General features: G+C 33.8%; 1 protein-coding gene across 1 annotated transcript in view; it reads right to left on the reverse strand.

Moving 5' to 3' along the window:
* LOC143258471 (uncharacterized) overlaps positions 1 to 8,845 on the reverse strand; it is an 85,219-nt gene extending 76,374 nt beyond the window's left edge. The window contains exons 1-4 of the mRNA XM_076517491.1: positions 8,771 to 8,845; positions 7,954 to 8,011; positions 6,875 to 6,966; positions 601 to 751 (exon numbers count right to left, since the gene is read on the reverse strand). Coding sequence (XP_076373606.1) covers positions 601 to 751; positions 6,875 to 6,909 — 186 coding nt within the window. The 5' untranslated portion in view covers positions 6,910 to 6,966; positions 7,954 to 8,011; positions 8,771 to 8,845. The remainder of the gene's footprint in view (positions 1 to 600; positions 752 to 6,874; positions 6,967 to 7,953; positions 8,012 to 8,770) is intronic.
* Between the last annotated feature and the right edge of the window lie 7,948 nt (positions 8,846 to 16,793).

The following is a 16,793-nucleotide window of genomic DNA, read 5'->3' on the forward strand; positions in this document are numbered from 1 at the left end:
CACTTCTCGCTCGATAATTTTAAGATAAGTACTGTATGGTATTTCTTGTGAATGTGAAAGAGAGGACGACAAAAATCATTTTGCCCAGAGCGATGAAACAGTTAAGGCCAGCCTTGAATAAGAGCTATTAGATAATTAGACTGATTACCAAATATCATAATGTTCAAGACATCTTTCACTAACTTATAACTTGTTTTTCAAATCATCTTTCGTGAAACAGTTTGTCGAAGTATTGTATCGCTGAAATCAAGTCAGTAATCTTCCTCTTAAAATTGAAGAGTAAACACTTAAATGGAGCTAAGATTTTTCTCAACGAAAACAATTTTAGTACTGATTGCAAATAGCTGATTAATATCAACACAGAGATAAAAAAGTGCAGCTAAAGAAAAAACGCGTAAGATACAGAGTTACCTAAAGCTTAGCTTAAAGGTACTGATTGACATATATATATATCAGAATATAGTTAAAAATGTAAAAAGTTACAGAAATGTAAGTATTCGTCACCCAAGGCTTATCTCAAAACTTATTGTCAAAAATATGAGAGTGTAGTTAAAAAGAAAACAGAATTTAAAAGCTACAAAAACAAATCTCCATACTCACCACCCAAGGCTTATCTTGAAAGTTATAGAGGCTATGCAAAGTATTGATACTTGGAACACCGCCATATTTAAATCCTAACAATAGATTTCTATAATCTTCACAGGCATCTCTTACGTGTTGTCGAATCAATAGGAAATCCGGGCGAAAAGACCTGAAAAAAGTGAAAAACAAATCAGGGATTAATAAGGACGAGTATAGATACTTAGCAGTTGAGGTGTGACAGCAAAACTGGAATGAAACTTTTTTTATTTTTCAAATTAGGAAAATGATTAATGACCAGCACAAACCCTGTTAAGATCACCCTGAAACACACTGTATTTGCTACCACGTGATAACTACTATACATGTATAAAGAACGAAAGAAACTGTGTGTATGTCTGTTTGTCCCTTATCTAACTATTCCTAGGTCTCGGAGCAAATCTCAACCAAACTTTGTAGGATGATAGTGTAAAACAAGGGTCACGTTTTTGGAGAGTTTACAATTCCATTCACTTTATGTTATTGTTGTTATCGAGTATTTATTATCTTTGAGTATGTTAACATTACGTATATTCATAGATGGCGTTAAGTCCTTATAGACACTTTACTAAATATTCTGTAAGATGACACACACAGTGCGAGGGTGGCCACAATGACGTCATATATCAGGTTATTTATTAAGTAATGCCCGATTTTAGGTTCAGAAAAAGAGAAACTATTTCAAACACTTTTAATGTTATTGAATAAATAATGTATGTTCCATTATTATTAATTAATTCCTACCAACCATTCACAAGCTTATGAATGCTACTTCTATAAAATTCCTGGAGTTTGGAGGAAAAGAATGTAGAGTTTTGACATCTTCATGTGTTCAAAGTTCTTTTCCATCAAGATAGTTCTGCAGACTTCGGAATAGATGATAATCAGATGGGGCAAGGTCTGAGGAATAAAGAGGATGTAGAAGTTTTTCCCAGTCTAGCTCTTTAAACTTTGCAGATGTGATCCTTGCTGTATGGGGCCGTGCATTATCCTGGTATAACACAACATCTTTATGACTGATCAAAGCAAGCCTCTTTTCTTTTAGTGTAACATTCAAGCGCTCTAACTGTTTATAATAGAAGTCTGATGTAATCGTTACATAGAGTGGCAGCAACTCAAAGTGGATCACACCAACAGTATCCCACCAAACGTTTAACAAGACTTTCCTAGAGTGGAGCTCTATTCTGGGCTGTGCTGCTTTAGCCAGTTTACCTGCACTGAGCCGTTGTCTGCAGTGCTTATCATTTTTTATAATATATCCATTTTTCATTTACAGTCACTAACCTGTATGAAAAAAAGGTGAGATACGTTTACTAGAGTACAGAGAAGTGCAACTGTCCGCTCTTGCTCTAAGATTGGCTTCTGTCAAATAATGGGAACCATTATTTTTGACACCTTTCCAAGCTGTTGCAGATAAGGGTAAACTGTTGTATTGGTTCAGTTAAACTTCTATGCTATTTCTTCAGCTGTTACAACACAATATTCATCAAGTGCAGCTAGCAGTAAGTCATAATTAAACTCAACAGGACGACCTGAACTTGATGCATCACTTAAGTTGTAGTCACCTGACCTGAACTTCTGAAACCACCTTCGACATTTCCTTTCATTGATACTCCGTAACATAAATACCTTGAATGTTTCGTGTAGTTTCTGCTGTACTATTGCATTTTTTAAACTCATAAAGCATAATATGCCTAATGTGCTCCTCAGACATCCATCTTTATAAGGGTTTATTTGATTAATGATATGAAAAAGTGGAGTTGAGTTAGTTTCTTTCATTTGTCTGAACGTTTGTATACACGTCCTACTACATATTTTAGTCATTAAGACCTACAAAGATAGAAATTGTGTTGCACTTTCTGTATTAAATTTTCGGACACTACATATGGGATGACCTCTAGCACTCTCTATAAAGGAATGAAAAGAAAAAAATGGTTGTCAAATGTTACAATGATACACAAGGCTGACTGAAGAGCCCTGTTTTGAGTTATACCTACTTCTTACTTTGACCATTGACCTTTATACTTCGCCCCTAAGACACTTCTGCAGCCAGTGACCGTCTATTAATTAATCACATGAAACACTGTCGAAGGACATTGAAATATGGATGTTGAAAGTAGGTGAAAGAAAGCACACCTACCTCTGTTATTTTGATATTTTGAAATTTACCCATTTTCCAGAACATTCCAGGTAGATTCAGAGCTGAGTAGCTGACAGAGAATTTTCGAGAACCTCTTAGAATTTTCTAGAACTTTCCATAGTAATATATATACGAGGTCTCGCTACTCACCACTTCAGTTTAGTTCTAACTGTCCAAGTGAACATATAGGCCTGTCTGATTTTATCAGAGATGGCATCAAGAGGCTGCAAGCATTCTCCAGACGCATTCTGCTATGTATGTGGCCAATTTGTCAAGACAAGAGCGAAAAAGTACTCTGTGACAGCATCTGTTAAAATGGTTGAAGCCTACAAGACATATTTCGGCATGCTTGTTGGGGATCAAGATAAACCCTGGACACCTCATTTTACCTGCGAGTACTGTAAAAAAATCTCTAGAAGGTAAGATGGACAATTTTTGCTTGCTTGAATAGTAAGATTTTATATTATACAAATTTTAGACCTTTTAAAATTTAAATATGTTTTAATTTATTTATTTTTTCTAATTTCCAATTGTACAGAAAAAAATATCACATATAAATTATTTTGCATGAACCTCTTACACATTAGTTGTGGATGTAATAAATTTATTCTTCATAATAACAATTTTATTTTGGTCTAAGCAGGAGGGTACAAAGGGGAAAAGAGAACCATGAAGTTCACTATTCCAAGAATTTGGCGTGAACCCACTGACCACTCAAGTAATTGTTACTTCTGCATGGTGGGCCCTTCCAAACTTCGGGCTAGCAAGAATGTATCTGCTATCATGTATCCAGACCTTCCATCATCCATCGCTCTAGTGCCACACTGCCCTGAGCTCTCTGTACCCACTCCACTATAGAGAGAGCAGCCATCCTTAGAAGAGAGCAGCAAATCAGCAGAGGAGGTAGACGTTGAAAATCCAGATTACAATTTCAGAGGTGCAGCTGGTGAGAGAACCCCATACTACCCCAACCAAAGAAACCTCAATGACTTAATCAGAGATCTTGGTCTAACAAATTCGAATGCCGAGCTTTTGACATATAGGTTCAAGGAGTGGAATTTATTAGATGAAAGTGTGCAAGGAAGCATCACCGACATTTTTCAAGCTTCTTCACTCGTCAAGATATACTGGACTTTGAACGCCGCTACCAAGGAGCGTATAACGAAAACATAATGAGAGACTACATTTGGGGTCTGATAGGTGAAAGTGATTTACATTACAGTAGTACTACTCACTTCTAAACATTTCTGTATAATTTTAGTATAAATATATGTAAATCTTGATTCATATGTTGTTTTATTCAGATCTTATGTAGATGAAAATGTGAAAATTTGCCCGTTTTTACAGAGAAAATAGGTTAATTTCTAAATTTCATTATCCATGTCACAAAAGCAAAGTCTGAAGGGAATAATGGCCACTTTCTATACTTTTACAACATAAGCAATTAAGAAATAACAAATACTATCCAGGAACAAAATTTGTGTTACATAGTGTAACTTTACAACTTTAGGCTGTCAAAGTGCATCAGTGAGCATTATTTTTGGCATCTGTGACTGACTCTCCAGGAAATTTCTCGAAGCCCTTCATGGTTAATCTGCTTCTACATGACAGAAACTATGTGCACGTGTCAGACAAACCCTCTCTGGTAATCGATAAAGCTAAATGCCTAATTTAAAAACAAATGCATGTAACCTAGAAGAAGTCTTAATTCTGAACGAATGTCAGCGAGTTACGCTTTAATCAAAAGTATGGGTGGATGGATAAAATTTACTTAAGCCATCAAAAACGTTTAACGACAATGATGACAATGAATATATTTTTGAAAACATCATGCAGAAGGTTTTTCTCTCCTTTTCTCTTCGTTTTTTTTAATGGATATCTTAGTGATTTGTGGCTTACAACAGGTCTGAAATGCAAATTTTAAACATCCCTCGCGAGAAATCTGTGAAGAAAAAAATTAAGCGATATGTGAGGTGAAAAGAAACAGCAGTAGATGCTTTGCCACGTTCATTAAGCCTAAGAAAGCATCAATGCCTCACAAGCCTAAGCCACTTCATCATTTTGAAATGTTGGCGAAAGTAAATGGTGTATCGTTTGGCGGTGATTCACATACACACAGTAATTTGTTTGTTTTGCAAATTATTTTTCATGTACAAAAACTCCTTCAATATCATTGTATGAATAATTATAACACACATAATTAAGGAGGAAAGTTAGTCAGGAGAATAGATTCAAATATTGTTTCACAAACAGCATACGATTAAGTAAACTCTAAATGCTCATCTCCTTAACCACCACATTGGACATTATCTTTACAAGCATTCTTGTAAACTGTCCTAGGACATCTATACATAATAAGGTTAAATACACGGATGTTAACATTATTCTGTGGTCACAGATGGCAGATGATTGAAAATCAACTTATATGAAGCCTTTGTTACTTCGCCTGTTTTATTGAGGTTGGTGTTAAAAATATTTTTTATTGTAACAAAACCAAAAATCTAAAATAATATGTTTATACACTGACACCATGTGGCGTTTCAATTTACGTAACGTGAGATTCTGTGTGAATGTTATTTTTTTCTTCAACATAAAAATTAGCAATTTTTTTATAATTTCTCGTGTTGTGTTCAGCCTCCCAGTGGCTCAGCGGTATTTCTACGGACATACAACGCTAAAAACCGGGTTTCGATACCCGTGGTTGGCAGAGCACAGATAGCCCATCGTGTAGCTTTGTGCTTAATTCAAAACAACAACAATTGTTGTGTTCAATATTACAATACGCGTTACGTTTTAAAATGTTAAATAAAAAGAACATGAAATATTTTTATTTGCCCCAAATATTCTCATAAAAGTAACTCATATTCCTCCACGCCGAAAGTTCTTGTTTGAAAATCTAACCAAACCGAAAACAAAAATTGAAAACGGGTATTAATTTTTTTATGTTCAACGTTTCACATCTTAAGTTTTATTTCTTAATTTTGTTCCTTACTCAGTTATTGCACAAATATCATAAACTTTTAGCAACAACATAATGAAATTCTGCACAAAGATATATATATATTGTCTGCGTGTCATCATATAAAAAAGACTTTCCTACATTCCACCATATAAGAAACTTACTATTTGTGTTTTCCATTAAAAAAGAACATAGTCTTTTCAGTATGCCAACAAATAAACATATAATGTTTTCCCTGTATGTTTCTTAATGTCTTTCCTGTATGCCATCAGAAGCGAGTATGATGGCTTACAATGCTAAAATTCAGGTTTCAATACTCGCGTTAAGCAGAACGTAGATAATCAATTATGTAGCTTTGCGTTTAACAACGAACAAACAAAACTTTTCGGTATGTCATCATACCATATATGCAATATCTCTCCTGTACGCAATAAGAGAAAAAAAATTCAGTGTATTTTCTGCAAGTTATCATAAGAAAAAAACTATGTATTTTGTACGCCACCATACAAAAATCACAGTATTTTCTGCACGCTATTATACAAAAATCTTAGTGTCTTTCCGGCATGACATCATACAAACAGTTTAATGTCTTTTCTGTATGCCGTCATAGAAAAAAAAGAAAAAAAATGACTTTTGTTCATGTTTCCTGGTGGCTTAATGGAAAGTATCTAACGCTAAAAACCAGGTTTCGATACTCGCAGTAGGTAAAGCACAGAGAGTCCACAGTGTAATTTTGCGCATAACAACAGTCTAAACTTTCTAATATAGAAACTTAATACATTTCATAATTCAAACGCACTTAACATATTTCCGGCATCCCACCATACTTATTTCCACAAGTTCTATTATCGAATTGTCTGTTATAATGTATAATGTATAAAATCTAACAAAAAAAAACAAAAAAACTCTTCCCGAACTATTTCCCGAAATACGAGCACTGATTGCCACAAAATGTTACTATATTTTAATTTTGATATATTTTCTATATGCTTATGTTTCCGCGGATATTCTACAGAATAAAAAAAAATCATAATAAATTTACAAAATGATACTAATCTTCTCCACTCAAAGCCTGGTAACATTTGTTGCTAACTCTATCAACCTACACATCTTGACTGGATGTGTAGTGGACAGAATTATTTTAGAGATAAACCTACCTGACAACCTTAGTACCATTTCTATCCACCACCATACTGACTGTGGTTCCAGTCTCTGAATGAGCCGACAGAGTTATGTCTTTCAATTCAGCCTAAAAAAAAAAAAAAAAAACAACAAATCCAGCTTTCATTTTTATCGAAATTTTAAAATACATTTTTAAGTCAGTTGTTGTTAGTGACAGTCTATGTTTATGTCTACTTCTCTATATATAATAATTGTGTATATAGAGTACCTTATTTCTATCAAATCACATTATTCTAACGACTAATAACGCATTAACTTTTAGGAGATAATTGTGTTAAAGAAGTATACTCTTCACGGTTCCAATTGTGTTAAAGTGTTCCTTAAGACTTTTAATGTTAGAAGAAATTCTCAAAAACACGACTTATGTGAGTAGTTAAATTGCATAAAAGTATAATAGCTATGTTTATATTATCTCTGGGTATTAAAAGTTCTAGATATTATAAAAACATTAAATTGCCCGTATTTATCATAAACCTGTTCTTTAATCAGTTTTTCCAGAGGCCTAGACCCTGACGTTGGACATGATCTAGCCTATCTAATCAATAATTATTAATTTCACATTAATTATTATTTGAATCTTTATGCTATTATTATGGATAATCTAAATCCTTGCTTATTCCTTTTTTCTTCTTTTTTTTTCAATTTGAAATTACTTAGGTTTATAAATCGACCAGGTATACTGGCAGAGCCTGGTTCGTTAGTCTATCTACTTTACACACGTTCGAGAACTTATTTTGAGTTTTTTGTTTAAAAACAACGTATTAAGATTGCAACCTCCTTCGATTTTTTCCCCTTGGGGGACAACGGTAAGTTTTCGGACTTACACACTCACATTTGAGGGTCGATTCCCTTCGATAGACACAGCAGTAAACCCAATATGGCTTTACTCTGAAAACAAACAAACACCCTGATGATATTATAAACATACTGCTTATTTGCTAAGCCTAAAAATAAATTCTTTATCATATGTTGAGTTATTCAATATAGAAATTATGTCTCAAAGATTTCTTTGTTTAGTAAACCTAAACCAAATGGTAGGTATCTGTCTGATTACCTGCTCAACTCTGATATCCCAGTCGCCATGGATACGTTTCCCCCGGAAATATTTGGACCTGCAGAATAAATAAGAAAAATTACATTTAAAATTATAATTACATCGTAACAGCTTATAATACGTTTGTTTATTAATTTTTTATGTTTCCAGAGTTCGGCACTTATACCTTCTTTACATGACCATTTTCACCTTAATTAATAAACCAAGCTACAAAGTTTAAAACTCATTATTTTAATAAATGACTAGTTATAACTCTGGTAAAAGTAATTTTTGTTTATTATAAGTTTTACAGCCATAATTATCACGTTCACTATCCACAGTTTCGTTTGCTTTATATTTTTCTCAATCTGTAAAATGGCATTCAAACACGTTATAGAATACAGTATATTTTGTATAAAATGATTTATTCTAAAAATAAATTTGTATTTGTTTAGAACTAAGCACAAAGCTACACAATGGACTATCTGTGCTCTGCTCACTATGTGTATCGCAATCCGGCTCTAGTTGTGCGCGTCTGCAGAAGAACCGCTGCGCCATTGGGGCACAAAAATAAGTCACCAACTATAACTTTCTATTAATTTCTTAGAGAAACATTTTTTTTTTTTTTAAGTTAAGGATAGAACTACATAATGAGCAATCTGTGCTCTGCCAAACAAGGGTAACGAAACCGAGTTTCTAGCGTTGTAAGTCCGCAGATGTACAGCTGTGTCACTGGGGGGGGGGCGAAAAAATAATGACCAAGTGAAGATGAATCATAATATTTTTATTTAAAAGGTACGAGGTCAAGGGTCAAATTGATGTCAAACCCTAAACTTACCAGTCGGTGTTGAAGTCATCGATTATTAGTAGAGTTTTGTGCTTTTCTTTGGTGTAAGCAGTTCTTACGGATGAGGTTAAGGAAGTGCCTCTCGTCAGGAAGGAAGTGACGTTTTTGGCGGGAGAACTAGGTGCACTTGTAGTAGAGCTGGGTCGCAGGTTAAGGGAAAGGTCCGAATCACGTGACTGTTGCAGAGGTTCAACACGAGAGGGCTGTTCGTGACGCTCTTGCTCATCTTCGATTTCTCCCGATAAGTCTCCCGATGAGAAACGCCTCCTCAAGTAACTGGTGGTGGAGGCGAAACTCTGGCGAAAACTTGTGAAAGAAATTTTGGCGGTTGGCGTTAGCTTCGATCAAAAAATTGACGTTTGTAAGCAAATGTGAGGAGAAAATGATAATGCTGAAGAAACCCCTTGTATTCACAAATTTGTATGTTCTCTGTAAAAACAACAACAACAAGCAAAAGACAGTTAACTGCAAAATAGTTAGTTTATAAATTATTAGCGCGAAATAAGAACTTTAACTGGTTTGTTTAGGTTTGATTTCTATACTTTGTTATATTGTCCATGAACTCTTAACAAGTAGCTTTTCAACCAGTACTATGTTTGTCATATTCTATACGGTCTCAAGAGTCCTGGTATTATGTGAAAGATCTCATAGAAAATATGAAATTGTTATTGATAATAATGATTTAAAAAATTACAATGATGAGTTAAAATATAATTAAGATTCTCAATAGCACAACAATATGAAAAAAAAAGAAGTGAAAAGAGAAATAAATTCCTGTAGACATATTCACGATGAATATACATAAAGCTCCACAAAGAGTTTCTTTATTTGTGTTCACTGATATGAGTATGATATATAGTACATTATAAGTTTTTAATAATAAAGGAAAAGAAGAGTAAAGTCCTCACATGAAGTGATATATATTTATTTTTCTTTATACTTATATTTGAAGATACAATTTGAAAACAAAAATGCAAATAAGTGTTCATCACCGCATTTAACATGCACAATTATGTCAACCTCTCACAACTTAGATTCAATCATAAAAAACTTCCGATTCTGTAATTTATCATTCTAAAGTAAAAGGTCGAGTGTCAACTAGTATTCCTAAACAAACACATTCTAATTTATGTTGTCCTTAAGTAAAGACTGCGCATTTGTTTTGTTTTTGAAGTTCGCGCTATCCGCTAGCCGTTCCTAATTTAACAGTGTAATACTAGAGGGGAGGCAGCTCATTATAACGCCCTCACGGCTAAAAGGGTGAACATCTTTGGTGCGACTGAGATTCGAACCCGCGATCCTTGGATTACGAGTCGAGCACCTTAACCACCTGGCCATTCCGGGCCTAACTGCGCAGTTAAAGAACTCCCTGTGCTAAGTTTTTTTAGGTTTAAAGTAATCGGTTTCAGTATACAAGAAGGCGAAGTGACTCTATTCCACGCGTATTACATGTGATTCAAAAGGCAATATTTCTTATAAACTGTTTGTCCGACAAAGTTTCGAATTCTGTGCTCAAGTCTTCTTTACGATCCACCTCGCTGTCCAATAAGGCAGTCCACAGCTGTTGTTCTCTTATTTTACATCACTAGTTTGCAGCCCTCCCGTTGGGCAAAATACTCGGCTTTCGTATTTTGAAGCTAATTAAGAAATCTCTAACCTGATCGATAACCAACATGGCTGCTCAAAACTACAACACAAACACTTTTATCTTTATTGTTTTTCCTTGCACAGTTACGTTCTTGTATATTGTTTGCAAAGGTTTTTATTGCAATCTAAATTCATATATTTCATAGTTTTTTTAACGAACCACTGTTTTTAGTGCAATGCTTTCTCATAAATTGACTACAGAAATCTATCACAATAAACAGTAATACCTTTTTTGTCCAAGATAATGAGTAAATACAAAGTTAAAAAATTAGAGCGTCAACGTTCTGAAACTAAAAATTAAGAATTTATTAAAAATAGTCATTATTTAAAGCGTGTACAAAGTGTCACATGTTATTAAAGTAGATGAAACAATGTTATTTATTATGCATATATATATATGTATGTATATATATATATATATCTACATTGGTTGGTTATTCAAAATATGCAAAACAAAATTATACTTAAAGTGATTAGATTATATGTTAACGTGACGGGTTCTGTTCAAAAAGACAAAACATTATCCACAGTGAATAGATCTCTACCGTGGTTGGTTGCGTTCAAACTAGATGAAACAAAATTATCTAAAGTGGACGTTTGTCTCTACTGTGATAGATTACGTTCACAAAAGATGAAACAAAGTTATCTCAAGTGAATGTTTGTCTCAACCGTGGTAGGTTGAGTTCGAAGCAGACAAAATAAAGTTATCACAAAATTTTGTCGTAAGTATAGGAAATTAAAAGTAGAACTAACGAAACAAAACATTATAAAAAGAAAATTTCTAAAAATCCAAACTTTTTGTTACACTGTATCATGGGTTACAAGAAATAAAGTTTCTTTTGTACACATGCAAAAACATTAAGACTGAAATGATACAATAGATCATTAAGTCAAGAGTCATTAGTATAATAACTTCCTAAACGACAAGGGCCTAATAATCAAACATTACTAATTTATATAACAGTGAACGCAATTCTCTTTACCTTCAACATTCTTTGTGTGCAACATAATTGTAAGTACAGAGAGCGTGCTTCTTTGGTGAGCGGGAACATTTTAAACTCACAGTGTAGTGATTTGGATATGGAACATTTCTCCTTATAACCAGCTAAACACCTGCGGTAATTTTATTTGTGTGTGTGTATGGTGAAACAGAAAAGTACGACACTGTTCACCAAGTGTGGTAATAAATGTTCCGAGATTTTCAAAGCTTACACATCACTGTGTCACCCTCACAGGATCGAATCCCGAATTTTATGGATATAAGCCTTCACTCGCAAAGTAGGCCCGAATAAAATAGTATAAGTTTATACCAGGCAAGCGTATTAAGTTTATACATAGCAATAAATATCCTGGTTTATCTTATTCTAAACTTTTATTAACAATCTTGTAGAATCTTCAGAAATAAAGGAGTTGAAATTAAATTGTTGTTTCTTAAGATTAAGGAGTTTGCTTCCATTCTGTATTATACTTAGTTATCGTAACAAAATTACATATTATTTTACGGTACTTTTGTTTCAACATAGATTCTTCTCTATGTTATAGCGCAATATATTTTCCCCTAGTACATAAAGTGTTTTAGTTTGGGATCACTTCAACATACATATTGCCCCCCGCTAGTACAGCGGTATGTCTCCGGATTTACAACGCTAAAATCAGGGGTTCGATTCCCCTCGGTGGGCTGAGCAGATAGCCCTATGTGGCTTTGCTATAAGAAAAACACACACACACACACACAACATACATATTGAAAAGTTTGCTTCCAAAACTGCACCTTTCTAATAAGGTCTAATTTGTTCTTCTATTTATATACAATTAATGAACTATGTTTAATTTTGTAAGAGTACGTATATATGTCATTAACTAATCTGTGTGTATTAGGAAAAAAGCCACGTCGCGTTATTTGTTGTGTCTACCACAGGGATTCGAACTCCGGATTCTAATCTTGTAAATTCGTAAATTTACCTTATCTCATCGTGGGACCGTTTTCTTAACACTTTTAGAGAAATATTATTTTTCAATAGTGAAAATAAATCAATGTTATCTTGTTTAATTGAACCTCATTAAAACTTCATAGAAAACTAGATGAGTCATTCTTTACTGATAAAAGGATTTAAATAGACAAAAGGGACTTTTTTGGATTCGATGATCGTGTCGTTAAAAGACGACATTTTATTGATCTACTAACGTAATTTCTTTTTTCACGTATACTACGTATCACACAAAAAAGCAGTGCGTAAGCGATGGTACGGCTTGACGAAATAAACTAGATTATGGAAGCATGATCAAATCAGCTTTTCTTAGGTGACTTATTTCGTAATCAAGTCTCACACAAAACAGGAACTTTAGTTAGAAGCCGTTAAGAATAGTTAAAGCTTTTACAAGTTGTTTAATATATAGAATGAAGAAAAACAGGCTTGTCTAGACTTGTACTTTGTGTACTCCTGCTTACACAGTCACAGATCTTCGGTCGTCTTTTATTAATTAACTTCATTTTTCAATACGTCAAAAAATAAAGAAAATACTTAAGCTATTGAGTAAAATATACAAATATAGGTATACATTAAAACTACAGCTAAAACTTAACATGCATTTCTTGAATAATATTGTTCATCAGGAACCAACAGTAGATCCAAATCCATAATCCTAAATACTTTTATTCATCAGAAAATAACCGCTACACCTTAATCGATATATCTTGCATACTTATGTTCATCTGATAATACTAGAAGATCTTAATTCATATACCTTGAACATTCTTATTCATAACAAAATTCTGCTATTCCTTAGTTCACTAGCAACAACCATTATATATTAATTAATCCATACCATACATCTTAAGTACTTTTGTTAATCAAGAAACTGCATGTATTTCTTAATCTATACCTTTAAAGTACTCTTGTTAATAAGAAACCATAGGTATGCAATACTTAATCTATACATCTTAAGTACTCTTGTTAATAAGAAACCATAGGTATGCAATACTTAATCTATATATCTTAAGTACTCTTGTTAATAAGAAACCATAGGTATGCAATACTTAATCTATACATCTTAAGTACTCTTGTTAATAAGAAACCATAGGTATGCAATACTTAATCTATACATCTTAAGTACTCTTGTTCTTGTTAATAACAGACCATAGGTATGCAATACTTAACCCATACGTCTTTAATGGTCTTGTTTGTCAAAAAATACTACCTAACCTTTAACGATACATCTTGAGATTTAATCTCACAAACTTATATAATAAACAAATGAAGCCAGGCTGCGGGTTTGCAAAAACTAAACTAAAGAAGAAAGTATCGCTGCTTTAACTTAGGCCAAGCTTTCACTGAAAGAAAAAACATGAAGTGCATTCAAACAGATTTAAACGTGGAAAAAATAAAATATCATTTAAGAAGTTTATTTACTTTGATTTTTTTACACTTTTAATACTTTAGCTTTAATTGCAAAGTCGGACTACCATAAAAAAATGCTAACTTAGAAAGGAGATATAGGTTTTGTTTTTAATTTCGCGCAAAGCTACTCAAGGGCTATCGCGTTAGCCGTCCCTAATTTAGCAGTATAAGACTAGAGGGAAGGAAGTTAGTCATCACCACCCACCGCCAACTCTTGGGCTACTCTTTTACCAACGAATAGTAGGATTGACCGTCACATTATAACGTCCCCCGGCTGAAATGGCTAACATGTTTGGTGCAACGGGGATTTGAACCCTGACCCTCAGATTACGAGCCGAACGCCTTAACCCACCTGGCCACGCCGGGGGCCTAGGCAATATAGGAGTCAAATGCAAAAACAAGATTGGTAACTTAAAGTTAAAATAAACTAATACGCTCAAGATTTGATATGCGGTGTTGACATTATTTTACAAGCTACAAAACCCTATTTTGACTCTATGTCTAAAACCTGTAATGTTAGAGAGAGTCCAATGTTAAGGTTGCTTGTTTACTTTTTTTGCGATTGCATTTTCACTTTAAGCTACCTATCTTGTTTCTGAATTTTTTCACAATCTTCCCAGTCCCCTTTTAAAATAATATTGTTTCCTCAGTTCTTAGCTGCGGCAAAGCGGCTCATAGAAGGGCTCTGAACTTTGTTGTTGTTTTTTTCAAATATAAACCTTTAGATTATAGCTCCGTCATCCCTTGATCGATTTGAGATATTATTATAGGTTTGGACCTAGGAGGTAAAACCCTTTCGAGTGACGTATTTAACCACATCTAAGGTCTCACAGATTCATTTACTTTAATCTTACCTGAAAGAATTCTATGTGTCGCAGCTATTGGGAATTCCGTTTTGTTTTATGTCCATTTTGAGCTAAATCTTTAATAGCAGTACTGTGCACAGAAACAACTTAGTTTAATGAAATAAAAAGTTGGTGTATTATGTTCTCTCAGAAAGCAATGATTACCTTTAAATTGGTTTCAAGTGGATTAGTTGCTGTTGTTCCTGATAACATTTCTATAATGCTGTCGTTGATAGTGGGACTTTATTCATGTATGATAACTATGATGTATGGAGATGCTTGTAAAAATTATGTAACTAATACCCTGTAGTTATATGTGGTATTTGTAAACACTGGATTATAGGGACTACTGAACTATACTGGTGCATGTACTGGATTTTGTAACCGTATTAGATTTTTTACATGCCATACATGTTGGCTAGTATATATATCTATATACCTGCAAGCTTTACAGTCTTTTTAAGTTGTAAAATCGTATATATAGATAGCCGTATGGATTCTTCAAGTTGTATAGATGCATGCATGTTATTCAACGCAAGTATAAGACAATCAATAATAACATAATAGGATATGTATACAAACAATCATTTTTAATATTTCTGATAGTTATACTTCTCTCCACTGGTTGTAGTAAGGCTGGTCACAGTTTGGTCTGCAACTAGCCAGATTTCCTCTAGAAGGACGTTCTGCACAAATTACAAGTTCTAAAACATGTTAATTAACAATTATGATTATTTTTATTAATATACTCTCTCCATTTTTGATGGTGTTTGGGTCGTGACACTTCTACGATCTTTTTCCACTGTGAAAATATTAAATTCTGGCGGGTCGTCGCTGTTGCTCAATTTATCTGAAACTAAATATTTTCTAAATAAAATATATAGCTGCAAAAATTTTGTGTCTCTTTCGCTTAGAATCGTTATCATTTTCGTCATATCCTGCTTGCACGCGCATTCCCACTCCTTATAGTGAGCTTCAAGGATGGTAACTCTATCTTCAGTATATATAAAATTCCCAGTCACACACTTACAGTCACGCAGTGTTGTCTATAATTTGACACTTACCCACAGTGACTGCCGATCCGATGCTCGAAACTGAGGATAATGCTATCTTTTAAACTACTGCTTAACGATCTGTGTTGTAAGAGACAGCCTAGAAATTTGCATAACGTTTTAGACTCTTGTGTAACATAGCTGAAATCGAACAAATGATGCGACATCAATACAGTTGCAACAATAATTTAATAATCGCAATGGTACTCGTGTTATGCTTGCAATATAAACATTAAATTACAGCTCGGGACTACGTATTCATATAGTGCATTACTAAACTTCTTATAAATCACACATTTCTTTAAAGCTACTGGGTTTCAGTTGTTATACAGCTGCTGTTATTTGCTAGGTAGTGAAATAAACTTAAAAACTACTCTACACAATGCTCAATAATGCATTGATTAATATTTCCCAGCTTTTACTATAATATTCACAGTCATTTTTACTGTAGGCTGGCGGAACAATATCAAATAATACAAAATACATGGGCGTTCCCTGTTATGAACCATTACCGTGGTCCATGATTTTTGCAGAATGGTAACTCTGTTAAACAATTCTTATCAAAAATCAGCCATTTAAGAAATTCTTACGAAACAAATAATTTACTGGAAAATTATTATAAAAGAATCAAACTCTTAAATAATAGTCCGGCATGACTAGGTGGTTAGGGCGCTTGACTCGTAATCTGAGGGTTGCGAGTTCGAATTCTCGTCACACTTTTCAGCCGTTGGGGCGTTATTATGTTCCGATCAATTCCACTATTCATTGGTAAAAGAGTATACCAAGAGTTGGTGGTGGTGACTAGTTACCTTCCCTCTAGTCTCACACTGCTAAATTAGGTAGGGCTAGCACAGATAGCCCTTGTACAGCTTTTTACGAAATTCAAAAATAACACAAATAACTGTCAAATAATGCAACTGTCAAACAAATTTTGCCAGTTTCAAAATACTAAGACGTTTTTGCAAGATAATTAATCCTTGGACCGATTGAGTGAGAGAATTAAACTCCTAAATAATTCTCACAGAAGGGTAAAACTGAAAAACAATTCCAATCGAAGACGAAAACTGCTAGG

This window comes from Tachypleus tridentatus, chromosome 8 (assembly GCF_004210375.1).
Source record: "Tachypleus tridentatus isolate NWPU-2018 chromosome 8, ASM421037v1, whole genome shotgun sequence".
Taxonomy (NCBI): Eukaryota; Metazoa; Arthropoda; class Merostomata; order Xiphosura; family Limulidae; genus Tachypleus; species Tachypleus tridentatus.